Here is a 14,242-nt window from a genome sequence, read left to right as displayed (position 1 = left end):
CACTGAGCTAAGAAAAATAATAAGTACTAGTATTATGGACTTGAGAAAATCACTTGACTTTTCTGTACCTCAATTTTTACATCTGCAAAATAAGAGCAGGATTAGACAATTTCTTATATTCTTTCAAGTATAAAAGCAAAGAATACTGAATGTTAGTCTCATTTTAAAGATCTGACTGAAAAAATACATAGACTGAAAAACATTAGGGCAGCAAGTCTAAAAGAAACAGTATCTTAGGTAAGAATTTTTATAAACCCCCAAATCTCCTTGTAGCACTAAACACAAAAGTTTTATAGAAGTAGCTATAAAGATGGTAAGTTTAATTAATTCCCTACTTGTCAACAAACAGGTTTCTACATTATTGCTTACTGGTTCTACAGTGTAACACAGGAAGCCTTAAGGTATTTTTCCTTCTTTATCTCTTATCTGGATAAAAACTATGTGTGTGTGTGGGGGGGGGGGGGGGGGGAGAATGTGCTCACCAAGTTTAAAACAAACAAACGAACAAAGTAACAACAAAAAACCTCCATGGCCAAACAGTGCATAATCGGTATTAATGATATAATCAAACTATTAATAATATAATTAAACACTGGGTGAAATAGCTCATTACCCACAGCCAAAGTAAAATCTATAGAAAAGTGACTTACAGCTCTGAAGAGCTTTCTATGTTGGTGGGTTCTCTGCACATGGAAGGTAATTTGTGTTCTCATCAAGCCACTTTCTGCTTACCTTGGTCACCAACCCCTGTGAGATGTGGATACTGTGTCCCTCACAAGGAGTTCATTAAGGCTATCTCAGACACAGAAAATGGGTCTGGCAGGTGCCAAGAATAGAACAGGCAACCAGCACCAGTCAAACATCACCTCCAGACTTATTCCTTCCTTTCAATTTCCAGTTAAACACAGACTCCAACAAAACAGCCAACTACCACATTCAGGATTGTAAATTCCTCAAGGGCACAGGGTATTCATGATTTTTCTCTGTATCCCAATACTTAGCAGAGCATCTAGCCCAGACTGAAAATAGAACAAATGCATGTTCAATAGAAAAGATGAGAATTCATAGGTCTGAGAATGTTAATATTACCCTGGCTACAAAGAGAATGGTCATTTTCAGTTTTGGCAAATAGGTGCTTGTTACAGCTACTATGTAGTTCAAAGCAAGAAAGCAATTCTGAATCCTAGTAATTATGTTCTTTAAAATTTAGAAACCCAATTGCCCTACAACTCTCACTTTTAGTTTTGGAAACCCAATTCTTTCTTAAGCAATGTAGTAGTAACCACAGAAATTGTGAACTCTCTCCCTAGACAAAAATGAAGAACAGGAGACAAGCCAGTCTGTCTGAAATTGATTGATTCAAAATCTGCCTATAGGCAGGATGCTGGATAGGGTTAGCTTCCCTAGGAGGATCCTCCCAAATGTACAACACAAATATGTTAAGAATAACTAATAACAAAATACTAAAATATTAAAAATAACTGTCATTTATATTTAGGAAAGTAAAATAATCTTAACATCTCTAAACATAGTCAGTGAAATTTTTATTTGGACCTAAGAATGCTTTTCCAAACACGTTTTATTCTTAAATGGTACTAAGCCAACCTTAACCTAATTAACTAACATTAGCTCTTTTTTAATGAGAATAAATCTGCACATAACATAATGAACAAGATTATTACTGTTTCTCCTTTTAAATCTGTTTGCATATATCCCAAATCCACTCATCTTCTAAGCTTTTAAAGAAGCTTTACTTCTCTAACACTCAGTTCAATTCTTCCATTTATCAATTTCTATGGCCTTCATTGCCCATATCACACTGTCTGGTGCTTGTATATGGTATTTTCTATCTTTTTCTAATTCAGAAACAATTTTTGTCTCCCTAGCTGAACTGCAATGCTCCTTGTGTAACACAGAAGTTCTATCCCTCAATTAGTCTCACATCTTGACACTGAGTTCATGATGAGTTCCTGCCAGGAACTTGGCAACAACATGGAAAAATGCAAAGACTATCATAATGCACACTATAGCTCTGTACACAGAGTGCATGGTATGACTACTTCCTGGTAAAGCAGACAATCCAAGAAGACAAAAGTAAAGCTTTTCAGGCTGCTACATATTGACACTTGCCATGTATCTGTGACTAGCCTTGTTGAATGTTAGTACATACAGAAACAAAAACAAAAAAAATACCTAGAGATAAATAGTAGTGCTAGCAGGGTAAGCCTACTGACATGCTGGTGAAGGCTACTGTGCATGTACACTCCATTCCCCAGATCATAGATTTATGCTGGCTCTGATTTTACAGAGGCTCAATTATTCATTGTCAGGTCAAGTCAGTTAGATGGCAACATACAGAAAAGAAAGGAGTCTTTAAAAATTAAAATGGAATAATGTTATTTATTTTAAAATACCTAAGAGCCAGGTATGGTGGAAGATATTTGTGATCTTAGCATTCGGGAGGCTGAGGCAGGAAGATCAAGAGTTCCAACCAGCCTGGGCTACATATAAATGAAAGGAGGGTATACAAGTAAGACCTTTTTTAGTTGTTCACAATCCAAAGACCATACCTAGAATAAGATCAATGACTCAAAAGTTCAATCATTACAAGTATACTCTACATACTTTTAAAAATGTTTTTATTAGCAAATATTAATTGTACATACATACATATGGTGTACTTTGATCAAATTCATCTCCTCTATTACTCTTTCTCAACCTCTTTTCTCCTCTGTTGCTTTTCAAAGACTTTTAGTGGGGTTTCTTTGTGCTACTTCATGTAGTTAGAGCATATTCAACCCTATCATCCTCTACTTTCTCCCTCCCTCCTCTTGCAGATTCCTAACCCCAAAATTCCCCCTTTTTTCATACAACTACTTAAAGATTAAAAGCAAAACAAATTCCGTCTTTTGTAATCATGTCTGGTTTTTATAGGTCTAGATTCCACTTATGAGCAAAATCTCCCCATGTATTTGTCTTTCTGAGCTTATCTTGCTCCACATGATAATTTTCAACTATATTCATTTTCTTGCAAACATCATAATTTCATTTTCCTTTAAACTGATATTACACACACATACACACGCACACGTGCACGTGCATGTCCATTTGGGTCTCCATCCCTTCATTGGTTTTTGGGCATCTAGGGTGATTTTGATTTTATACCTTGGCTATTATGAATAGTGCTTCAATAAACCTGAATGTTCAGATACCTCTATTTTTGTTGACTTACATTTGTTCAGATACATGTCCAGTAGTGTTACAGTAGGATTATATGGTAGTTCCATATTGATTTCCATAGTAGCTGCACTAATTTACACTCCCACCAATTGTGCTTAAGGGATCTTTCTTTACCCACATCCTCACCAGAATTTGTGCTGTTTTCTTGATCATTCTGACTAGAATGAGATGAAATATCAGTGTCATCCTGATTTGCATTTCCTTTGTGGCTAAATATGTTCAAAGTCTTCATGCATTTATTTGCCATTTGTACTGCTTTTGAGAACTAGTTATTCAATTTATTTGATCATTAAATGGACTGTTTGTTCTTTAGGTATTTGTTTTTCTGAGCTCTTTACATAATCTAGATATTAGTTCTTCGTCCAAAGAATACTTTGCAAAGGTTTTTCTACCATTCTATGGGTTGTCTCTTCATTCTAGTAAATGTTTCCTTCGACATGCAGAAGCAGAATTTGATGCAATCCTATCTATTCGTTCTTATTCATCTCCTGAGCAATAGGAGTCCTATTTAGAACACCATTGACTATCCCCATATCTTTAAGTGTTTTACTTAGGTTTTCTTATAGTAGTTTTATAGTTAGAAGTCTTAAAGTCTTTAAAACAGTTTGAATTTATTTTTGTGTATGAGTATTCTCCATACTTAGAAAGGAGGTAGACACTCTGTTCTTTCCTTTATATAAAAGGAATTTCTTTATTCCTATTAGAAAGGTGCCATTTTCAGAACAGGGAAATACTGCACTTTACTAAATCTGTAGTTCTAGTGACATATTTTGATCTTGGTGTTGCAAAGATTCAAAGCTGGGCCAAACCTACTACTTTACAGAGGAGACATTCAAAGCACAGAGGAGTTCAGTAACTTGTCTCAGTTGGTTATCATGACTATAAGGGAACAAAGGCAGAAACAGTCATCAGATTTCTTACTCCCTCTCTAGTAACAAAATCTGAATATTCATTAAGCAAATATGTCCATGTGCCTCCTATATGCCAGAAATAATATACAAGGCAACAGGTACATAAAAAAAATAGTGAGATACTAACTCCAATGCTGTCCACAGAAAATATAGTCTAACTAAGAAAACTGAATGAGTACAATATTAGAAATATTAGCAGAGAGAAATACCACACCATATCTCTTATAGCTTAGGACTTCAAGTAGAAAATAAACATCTGATAGTTTGTTTTATGTTCACAATAATCCCACAGGGCCAGGTCTAGATCTTATTGTTCCTGACATGTAGATGGAGAAACTGAAGTGCAGAGTAGATAAATGAATCTATTAAGGTCATCTCCAGTGGCAGCAAAATGCCTAGAAACAGTTTGTTTACTCCAAGACAGATATTTTTTCCCTAGTAGATGGAAAAGACAGATGTTCTTTTTATGTCCTGTTCCTTTCTGATCAAAAGCATACATTTTGCAAGACTGTAAGCAGGACAACCTGCAGTTCTAAAAGCAAACTTAACTGTCCTGTGAGGTGTCATCATCTGAAGTTAGTTATTCCATCACTAAGTAACCAATCTACCAGCCATCATTTCTAGCATTCTTAAAGTGTTCATTATATATACCACAGATGGAAATGTTTCTATTCCTAGGGAGTTAGTATTTCAACAAAGTGACATAAATAAGTAAACCACTAAAGCAGGAGAATTATCACAAACAATTGCAAATTTAAGAAAGTAAGTTTTACACAGAAAATCTAGTGAGTACTGCCAACAAATACATTTTTCTAAAAGAAACAGTAATCTATATAGGGGCTGGCACGTATTAATCTTCAGATTGCTGAAATAAGGACTCTTAGGTTTATCAAATTTAAATAAATTATTGACATTGTTTCCTTCATTTTCCTTTTTAATTTTACTTATGAAATTATACAAATATTTGACTTCCCTCTTTCTAGGAAACCTGTCATCTTGTAATCTTACTCAAAATAAAGTAATATGTGTGAGTGCTAGTCCTGGGGCTTGAGTTCTGGGCCTGAATACTGTATCTTAGCTTTCTTGCTTAAGGCTAGTGCGTTATCACTTGAACCACAGCTCCACTTCTGGCTTTTTTTTGAGAGTTAATTGGAAATAATAGTCTCATGTACTTTCCTTCTCTAGCTAGCTGGGAACATCAATCCTCACATTTTAGCCTCCTGGGTAGGTAGGATTACAGGAACCCAGCAGTAAATGAATTTCTAATGAGGTGTGTGTGTGTGTGTGTGTGTTAAAGAGAGAGAGAGACAGACAGACAGACAGACAGAGACAGAGGCAGAGAGACAGAGACAGAGAATATCCAGAGTTTGGATTTAAGAGTTTTATCTTTTTTGGCAAAAAGAAACATTGCGGGCTGGGAATATGGCCTAGTGGCAAGAGTGCTTGCCTCCTATACATGAAGCTCTCGGTTCCATTCCCCAGCACCACATATATGGAAAACGGCCAGAAGGGGCGCTGTGGCTCAGGTGGCAGAGTGCTAGCCTTGAGCGGGAAGAAGCCAGGGATGGTGCTCAGGCCCTGAGTCCAAGGCACAGGACTGGCCAAAAAAACCCAAAAAACAAAAAAAAGGGCTGGGGATATAGCCTAGTGGCAAGAGTGCCTGCCTCGGATACACGAGGCCCTAGGTTCGATTCCCCAGCACCACATATACAGAAAACGGCCAGAAGCGGCGCTGTGGCTCAAGTGGCAGAGTGCTAGCCTTGAGCGGGAAGAAGCCAGGGACAGTGCTCAGGCCCTGAGTCCAAGGCCCAGGACTGGCCAAAAAAAAAAAAAAAAGAAACATTGCCCTATACCACTACTCTCTTTCAGGTGCAATCTAAATGAAATAAATCTGATGATTTTCTTATATATGTAGTCACTTCAAAAAACTAAAAGGGGGCTGGGGATATAGCCTAGTGGCAAGAGTGCCTGCCTCGGATACACGAGGCCCTAGGTTCAATTCCCCAGCACCACATATACAGAAAACGGCCAGAAGCGGCGCTGTGGCTCAAGTGGCAGAGTGCTAGCCTTGAGCGGGAAGAAGCCAGGGACAGTGCTCAGGCCCTGAGTCCAAGGCCCAGGACTGGCCAAAAAAAAAAACTAAAAGGGAAGAAAGGTGTGGTAGCATACACCTGCAATACGAGCACTAAAGAAGTTGAGGCAGGCGGATCACAAATTTGAGGCCTACTTGGGCTATACAGCAAGAATCTATTTCAAACAACAGAACACGCACACCAAAAAAATATAAATGAAAGAGAAAAACACACCTTCATTTTCAAGTCAGCTTCAAATACTAGTTTTACATGTTTGACAATCTAATATTTTATTTATATCACTATCACAGCCTTATAACATGACAAATATTTTAAACCATAGCACATTACAAAATTATTAAGAAAGTACATAAAAGGAAAACAGACAGTAATTTTAAGTTACTGAATTTTCTTAAGAACAGACTAGAAAGTAAAATTATAATCATCCTTCTTAAGAAGTAATGTTTTGTTTTAAAATTATCTTCAGTCTAAAAGAAGAAAAATTCCCTGGTATTTCCTGTATGTACACAGAGGATTTATACTTAAAGCCAGTTACCTTCCTTTAAAATATTTGGTGAATGTTATGGGGTGATAAGTAGCTATTTAAATGACAATTCAGAACTAACATAGTGGGCATTATTAAAATTATTGCCAGCTTATAATATAATTACTTGATGTTACCTTTTAATTCCTAACAGGTATGTCTGTCACATAAAAATGTATTCTAATAACAACAGGCTAAACCTAAATGTGAAACATGCCAACTCTTTCAGGAGAGGAGAGGAACTGGGTCTGAATTTTTTTATCTAGGTCTCAAGAGAAAAGATCTTTAGACCAAGCTGGGGCTCAGTTAAATTAAACATGCAGCAACAGTGACATCTAGTGTTAACAATCGCAAGCCCAATGAATTACAAGTACTTAGGATGAACTATTCAAAACTTACCTAAGAATAATTTCTTATATTATATATTTAAAAATATTCATAATCAAATGGTTTCATAAGCTTTCTTGCAGATATTATATAAAAATGTTGGGAGTAAGCTAAATACCAAAAGTAGAAAGTATTATTTCCTCCTAGATAACCAAGATGTTTCCCCTAGAGAGCTCAACAAAAAGATAAGCTGTAAGTCATTCTGATAAGAAAATCACAAAAACTCCACCTGTACAACTAAAGGCACACATGCCAGAAAAAGTAGGTTAGGACTTTTCTGAAATACTCGAAAAAGATACAGTGAGAAAGAAAATAACTTTAGTTAATATACTGAGAGAAATAAGTCTGCATTTTAGCTCTTGCTACCTTGCTATATTATGAGAAGTTGACTTATTAGACAGTTGATATAAGGGCCTAAAATTTGGCAGTATAGGTTGATTTACTGTAGTACTTTTATGGATTTTTTCATTTTTATTTTAATTTGGTGTTGGTCTGGGTGCTTGGCCTGGGTCTTGGTGTTGGTTTGGGCCCTGTTCCTAAGAGTTTTGTTTTTGCTCAAAGCTATCACTGTACAACTTGAGTCACAGCTACACTTCTAGCTTTTCTGGTAGTTAACTGGAGATAAAAAGACTTTTTTGCCTAGGCAGAATCTTGATTCTCAGATCTTAGCCTCTTGAGTAGCTGGGATTACAAGTATGAGCTATGGGCACCTAGCAAATTAAGCAGAATTTTGACAATTTTTTTTTGGCTGGTACAGTATTTTGTAAAAGTAAAGTTAACATCAGATGGAACTTACCTATTTGTTTTGGAAAGTTCATCCCTTCCTCTTTTAACACCAAAAATTCTTGTGATCAAGGAACTAAAGAGAAGTGTGGATGAATTTCTCACCTAATGTAAAAATAAATGTACAATGAGAGTTAAACACTCATGGCATGAAATAAGTATTTATAATTTTAAACTTTATATTCAAAAACATTAATCAATTGGACTGAAGAAAATGTTTTTGTCCATAAAATAAGACCATTTCCCAAAAAACTCTTTATAGTAATACATTCAATAGCTTCTCTTAAATTGAGCTGTATAATCTGACTATCTACACAACACAGCTTCTTCCTAGATTTCTAATATTATCCATTGTTTTCATGATGTCTGTACTTGTATCATCACATAATCCTTCCTGACAATGAGTAGTCTAGGAAGGACCTAGTTCTTCCAACTTATTTCCTGTGATGAAGTGCCTAGAGGAAAATGCTTTTAAGATTTCAAACAATCCATATAATGGGCTGGGGATATGTCTCAAATGGGAGAGTGACAGCCTAGCAAGCACCAGGCCCCAAATTCAAATTGCAAAACCATACCAAATAAATAAATAAAATGATTCATGTAATGAATATAACCAAAAAATACATAACATTTAAGATGTTATTAACCTCACAATGGCAGTAACCAAATAATCTTAACCCTATAATTATTTTAGATGGCTAATTAGTAATAATAAGTGAGAGTTGAGCATGGTGCTATGTATTATACTATAATATGATAATCTTGTATATTATACTATAATCCCAGCACTTAGAAGACTGAGGTAGGCCAATCTTGAGTTTGAGACCAGCCAGGGCTACAAAGCAAAATCTCTCTCTCAACAACAACAACAAAAACCACACACACACACACACACACACACACACATGCGTGCGCGAACTTGAATTATTTCTCCAAGCTACTGAGGATATTATTTCCAAACCAATGTTTTAAGATGGAATTTCATAAAAATGTCCTGAATATCCTAGTATTGAACTGCCACAATTATATTTAAAAATAAGACTAGAGACATGTAGATGTATACTAACTATTGACTCCCCTTCAGTGTGTAAGGCACTATGGGAAAAATCCAGAAACAGAACAGAACTTAAATTCTTATTAGGTACGTATCATCATATGATATATTAACTAGCAATATAAGCTGAAAGGTCATCCAAAATAATAATGCAAGATTTAGAAAATAGCTTCCTAAAACAACTACCACAAGGATCTGGAACTCAAATGCTTCTGTTGCAATGAGCAACAGAGCTAGTGTCCAATGCAGTCACTATTCAGATTCAGCTGACTTTTGCCATAGGATAAAACAAGTGTTGACAGATCTTCTGCTTTTCTTTTCTTTTTTTTTAAAAAAAAAGCATCCCAAAACACTGACTTTTATGTGAAATCTCACTATTTTGAGATTTAATATGTTGGCAACATATTAAAGGGTGGAAAACCATGGTGGGAGCCAAATAATAGTGTCACACCACATTTGTCCTATTGGTCACTAACCTTTCCTCTAAAAGTTCAGACCTCCATTTATCTGCAGCAGCCTAAGAAGTGGACTTTAGAAGTACACCAGCAACAAATCACTCAAAAATAGCAATAAAATCCTAAAACTGAACAGAACTATAGGAAACAATAATGGAGCCCTATTCTGCACCCTGCCTAACACGCCCCCCCCCAAAAAAAGAGCAAATCAATTCATCTTGTGACTTCATCAGTATTGACTCTGCTAGCTGAGGTTTTCATCATTTCTTACACAATTTACTCCAATAGCTCCCAGACTACTAAGCCTAGGATGACCCTTCCTAGAAATCATATCAACACAAAAAGAAGATCTGAGATGTAGCTGGAGGTAGATATTTGCTTAGTATGCATGAGGCCTTGCTTTGATCCCCATCAATGCAAATGTACATAAATGAAAGAGGAAGAAAGAAAGGGGGGGGAGGAAAAAGAGAAGGAGAGGCAGCATAACAGTATATTAAAGTAAAAATATGAATCATAATATCTGTGATGCTTATCTTTAATCCCCACCAATGCAAATGTATATAAATTAAAGAGGAAGGGGGGAGAGGAAAAAGAGAGGGAGAGGCAATATAACAATATATTAAAATAAAAATATAAATAATACCTGTGATGCTTATTTTGTCTACTAAAACAAACTCAGTAACAGAAGCAAAAAATTTCTTCACAATCAGTATTTAAAAAAAAAAAAAGAGGGCCAGGAGTTTGGCCTAGTGGTGTAAGAGTAATTGCCTAGCATGCATGAGGCCCTGGGTTCAATTCCTCTGTATTGCATACACAGGAAAAGCTGGAAGTGGCACTGTGGCTCAAGTGATAGAATGCTAGCCATGAGCAAAATGAGCTCAAGGATAGTGCCCCAGAACTAGCAAAAAAAAAAAAAGATTCTAAGCTAGAAGGTGGTAACTCATGTCTATAATCCTAGCTACTCAGGAGGCTGAGATCTGAGAAACACTGTTCAAAGCAGGCTGGGGCAGACAAATCTTTGAAATTCTAATCTCTAATAAGCTAGCAAAAAGCCAGAAGTAAAGGCAGAAGTGGTCAAAAGAGCCCCGACTGAAAGTCTAGGAGTTCAAGTGCTAGTATAAGCACCAAAAAAAGATTATAAGAAATTTTGTGTGTGTGTGTGTGTGCGCGCGCGCTTTTGTGGATGTGTGCACAGTATTTACGTATACAAATAACATGGGGAAAAAAAGAAAGAAAATGCATTGGGATGAAGATAGCCAGATGGTGCTATAACAGATGGCTCTTACAGTTCTTACTATGCTTTTATTTTCAAATTTTGTGCAGGCACATATTGTGTTTAGGGTCTCCCAAATTGCTCCTTTCTAAAAAAAAAAAAAATTAGCTCACTCATTTCTTAACTTTGAGTTTGACCAAAAAGTTTGAAAAATCACCAGGTTTTAATCTCCTGAAGCCTTTTTACAGAAACCTATTGTATTATCTGGAATTAGTTGAAGAAAACAATAGAGATATTGTTGGCAGTTAGTCTGATGATCTTTCATTTTCCTCAAGATTGAATCACATTCCTTACCTCTGAATGAACTGACTATATACAGGTATTGCTCTGCTTCCTGTAAATGCGAAAGGAAAACACTCTGTCCCAAAGAGTCATCATGTAATACTCCTAGATGTAATTCTAGAAGTCTGCTTCTCTGACAGGAAGATGTCCAGTTTTCTGTGCAGGATGTGGCAACCTTGTGAATTCTTTTTCATTTCAGGAGTCTCTGCCTTTGGCTAACACTGCAATAGACTGATTCTCATTTAGAGGCTTATTATTTAAGTGTGAAATGCCTTGTGCATATCACTTATTGGAAAGTTTGCCTTTCTAGCAAATACTCCATTCTGCAGAGTTCAGATCTTGTTTTTCTTTTCCCTTTGCCAAGTTTCTTAGAGAGAGAGAGAGAGAGAGAGAGAGAGAGAGAGAGAGAGAGAGAGAGAGAGAGAGAGAGAGAGTGTCATGGGGCTTGGACTCAGGGCCTAGGTGCTGTCCTTGAGTAATTTTGCTCAAGGTTAGCATCCTACTATTTTGAGGCAGTGACACTTCCAGTTTTCTGGTGATTAAAGATAAGAGTCTCATGGACTCTCCTGCCTGGGCCAGCTTTGAACAATAATCCTCAGATCTCAGCCTCCTGAGTAGCTAGGATTATAGGCATGAGCCACTGGTGCCCAGCTCAGGCTTTTGTTGTTGTTTGTTTTAAGTGGCATCCAAGCACCTATAAACCACAGGATATTCTCCTTTATTCTAAAGGACACAATGACACAGAAAACAAAGCAAAACAAAAATCCATAACCCCCACCCCCTGGAATCATGTAAGAAACTACCGAAAAAAGTCTAATTTTTAAACCTAACAAAGTGCACAAGGTATTGAATCAAAAGGTTTCTGGAGAGTGATCACATCACAAAGGAAAATGACTTAGTACTTAAATTGTTCCATTTTGATGTTTTGTGCTGGAGTTTTCAGCTTTTGGCAGAAGATATTTGTAATACTTTAGAGATACAAAAAAGAGAGACACCTACACATGAAGCTCACGGTTCGATTCTCCAGCACCAAAAATATGGAAAACGGCCAGAAGGGGCGCTGTGGCTCAGGTGGCAGAGTGCTAGCCTTGAGCGGGAAGAAGCCAGGGATGGTGCTCAGGCCCTGAGTCCAAGGCCCAGGACTGGCCAAAAAAAAAAAAAGAGAGAGACACATCACTAAATCATTTGTATAACACAAATCAAAAGTAGAATAAAGCCAGGTGCTGGTGGCTCATGCTTATAATCCTAACTTTTCAAAAGGCTGAGATCTGACGATCATGGTTAGAAGCTAGACTCCAGTTAATGACCAAAAAGCTGGAAGTGGAGCTTTGGCTCAAGCAGTGTGAGCCTTGAGCACAAAAGTTTAGAGACAGCTCCCTGGCCTTGAGTTCAAGCCCCAGACCAATCAATGAAAGTAGACTAAGAAATCTCTTCACATCCATTAGGAAGTGTGATCATTTAAAAAATGTGAGATAATATCATATCACTGAAGATGTAAAGAAACTGGAACTCTTGTATATTGCTAATGGGTATAAAACTGCATTGCTGCTGTAGAAAATGGGTGGATAAGTCCCCAGAAAGCTACACTGAGCTACCTACCATATGATATGCCCCTGTGAACTGAAAGCAGGGACTAAGATAACTTTTGTGAAGTCATCATCATTGCATTACTTACAACTACCAAGAAGTGAAACAATCAAAATACCAAAAGATGAGTAAAGAAAAGATGGTAATACTTACAATGAAATATTATCCAGCCTTAAAAGAGAGCAAAATTTCTGATACATCTAACAATGTAGATGAACCTTAAATACATTATACTAAGTAAAACAAGACAGGGAAAATATTTCATGTTTCCACTGAGAAGAGGTATTATATTGGACCAAGAAAATTCATAGAGGCAGAAAGTAGAATTGAGATTACAGGGGATTGAGGAGAGAAGATGAAGAGCAAAGTGTTTTGCAGGTACAGATATCTTCTGTGTAGGATGGTAACAAAGTTCTGAAAAGGCACAATGATGATTTATGTTAACATCACTGAACTTTGTATATGTAGAAATGATTAAAATAGTAAACTAAAAAGAAAAGAAAACCAATTGTTTAAACAAAGGTATTAACAACCTAGTGTGGGTTTATAACATATATAAATGCAAAATATATAGCAATAACAGCACAACATTGGAAGAAGTAAAAGTACACTATTATTAAGTTCTTACACTGTGAGTTTATATACTATCACTTGAGAGTAGACTGTGATAAGGTAAGATATATACTATAGCCAGATACTGGTGGCTCATGTCTGTAATTCTAGCTATTCAAGAGGCTAAGACCTAGAGATCTTAGTTCAAACCCAACCTGGGCAGTAAAGTCAGTGAAACTCCATCTCCAATTAACTCACAAATTGAAAGACTAGAGCCACGTATTAGTAGTTCACACCTGTAACCCCAACTACTTAGGAGGCTGATATCTGAGGACCATGTTCAAGGCCAGCTTGGGCAGGAAAACCCATGAGACTCTTAACTCCAATTAACCAACAAAACACAGGATATGGAGCTGCGGCTCAAGTGGTAGAGGACTAGCCTTGAGCTTAAAAGCTAAGGGACAGCATCTAGACCCTGAATTCAATCACCAGTACTGGTGCATGTGCACATGTGCATGCATGCATGCGCACACGCACACACACACAGACTGGAACATGACTCAAGTGGTAGAGTGCCAGCAATGAGCAAGAAAGTTGAAGTATGAGATCACAGATTCAAATTCCAAAATATAAATATTATAAACCTAAAATAACGACTAAAATAAAATATGCCAACAAATGAGATAAAAATGAAACATAAAATATAAAAAGTCAATATGTAGCTTAATCTAAGGATTTATCCCTTACAAAAAGTCCCTAACAAAATACACTATATATGTATATATATAGTATATGTTTATATTTATTTATATATATAACATATACATAATATATTTGGCCATCTATTGGCAGATCAGTTTATTAAAACCTACTCAGAAGCACAATTAAGTCAGTGAAAATAAATGGCAAAGTCACTCACTGCCCACACTGGTGATGTAAAACCCAGAATGGCAGCCTTGGCTCCATCAGCAACATAAGGAATAATGCTTTCTCCCAGACGTGTGTCTCTGAACAAGGCTCTAAGGATATTTAAAGCATGAACCTAAAACAAGATGTTCAAAATTAGTAATGAGCTTAAAACTATGGTAACTCTAAGCCTGTA

The 14,242-nt window shown here is 36.5% G+C and overlaps 1 protein-coding gene across 2 annotated transcripts in view; it reads right to left on the bottom strand.

The window, feature by feature from the left end:
• Positions 1–14,242, bottom strand: part of Thada (THADA armadillo repeat containing) — a 308,781-nt gene that overhangs the window by 222,460 nt on the left and 72,079 nt on the right. For both annotated transcript variants that reach the window (XM_048353036.1, XM_048353037.1), the window contains 2 exons: positions 14,060–14,182; positions 7,951–8,042 (listed from right to left, as the gene is read on the bottom strand). In XM_048353036.1, coding sequence (XP_048208993.1) covers positions 7,951–8,042; positions 14,060–14,182 — 215 coding nt within the window. The remainder of the gene's footprint in view (positions 1–7,950; positions 8,043–14,059; positions 14,183–14,242) is intronic.

The sequence above is a fragment of the Perognathus longimembris genome, chromosome 8, assembly GCF_023159225.1.
Source record: "Perognathus longimembris pacificus isolate PPM17 chromosome 8, ASM2315922v1, whole genome shotgun sequence".
In the NCBI taxonomy this organism is placed as follows: domain Eukaryota; kingdom Metazoa; phylum Chordata; class Mammalia; order Rodentia; family Heteromyidae; genus Perognathus; species Perognathus longimembris.
The sequence above is the reverse complement of the archived record's forward strand: the minus strand, read 5'-3'. Positions and strand labels throughout refer to the sequence as shown.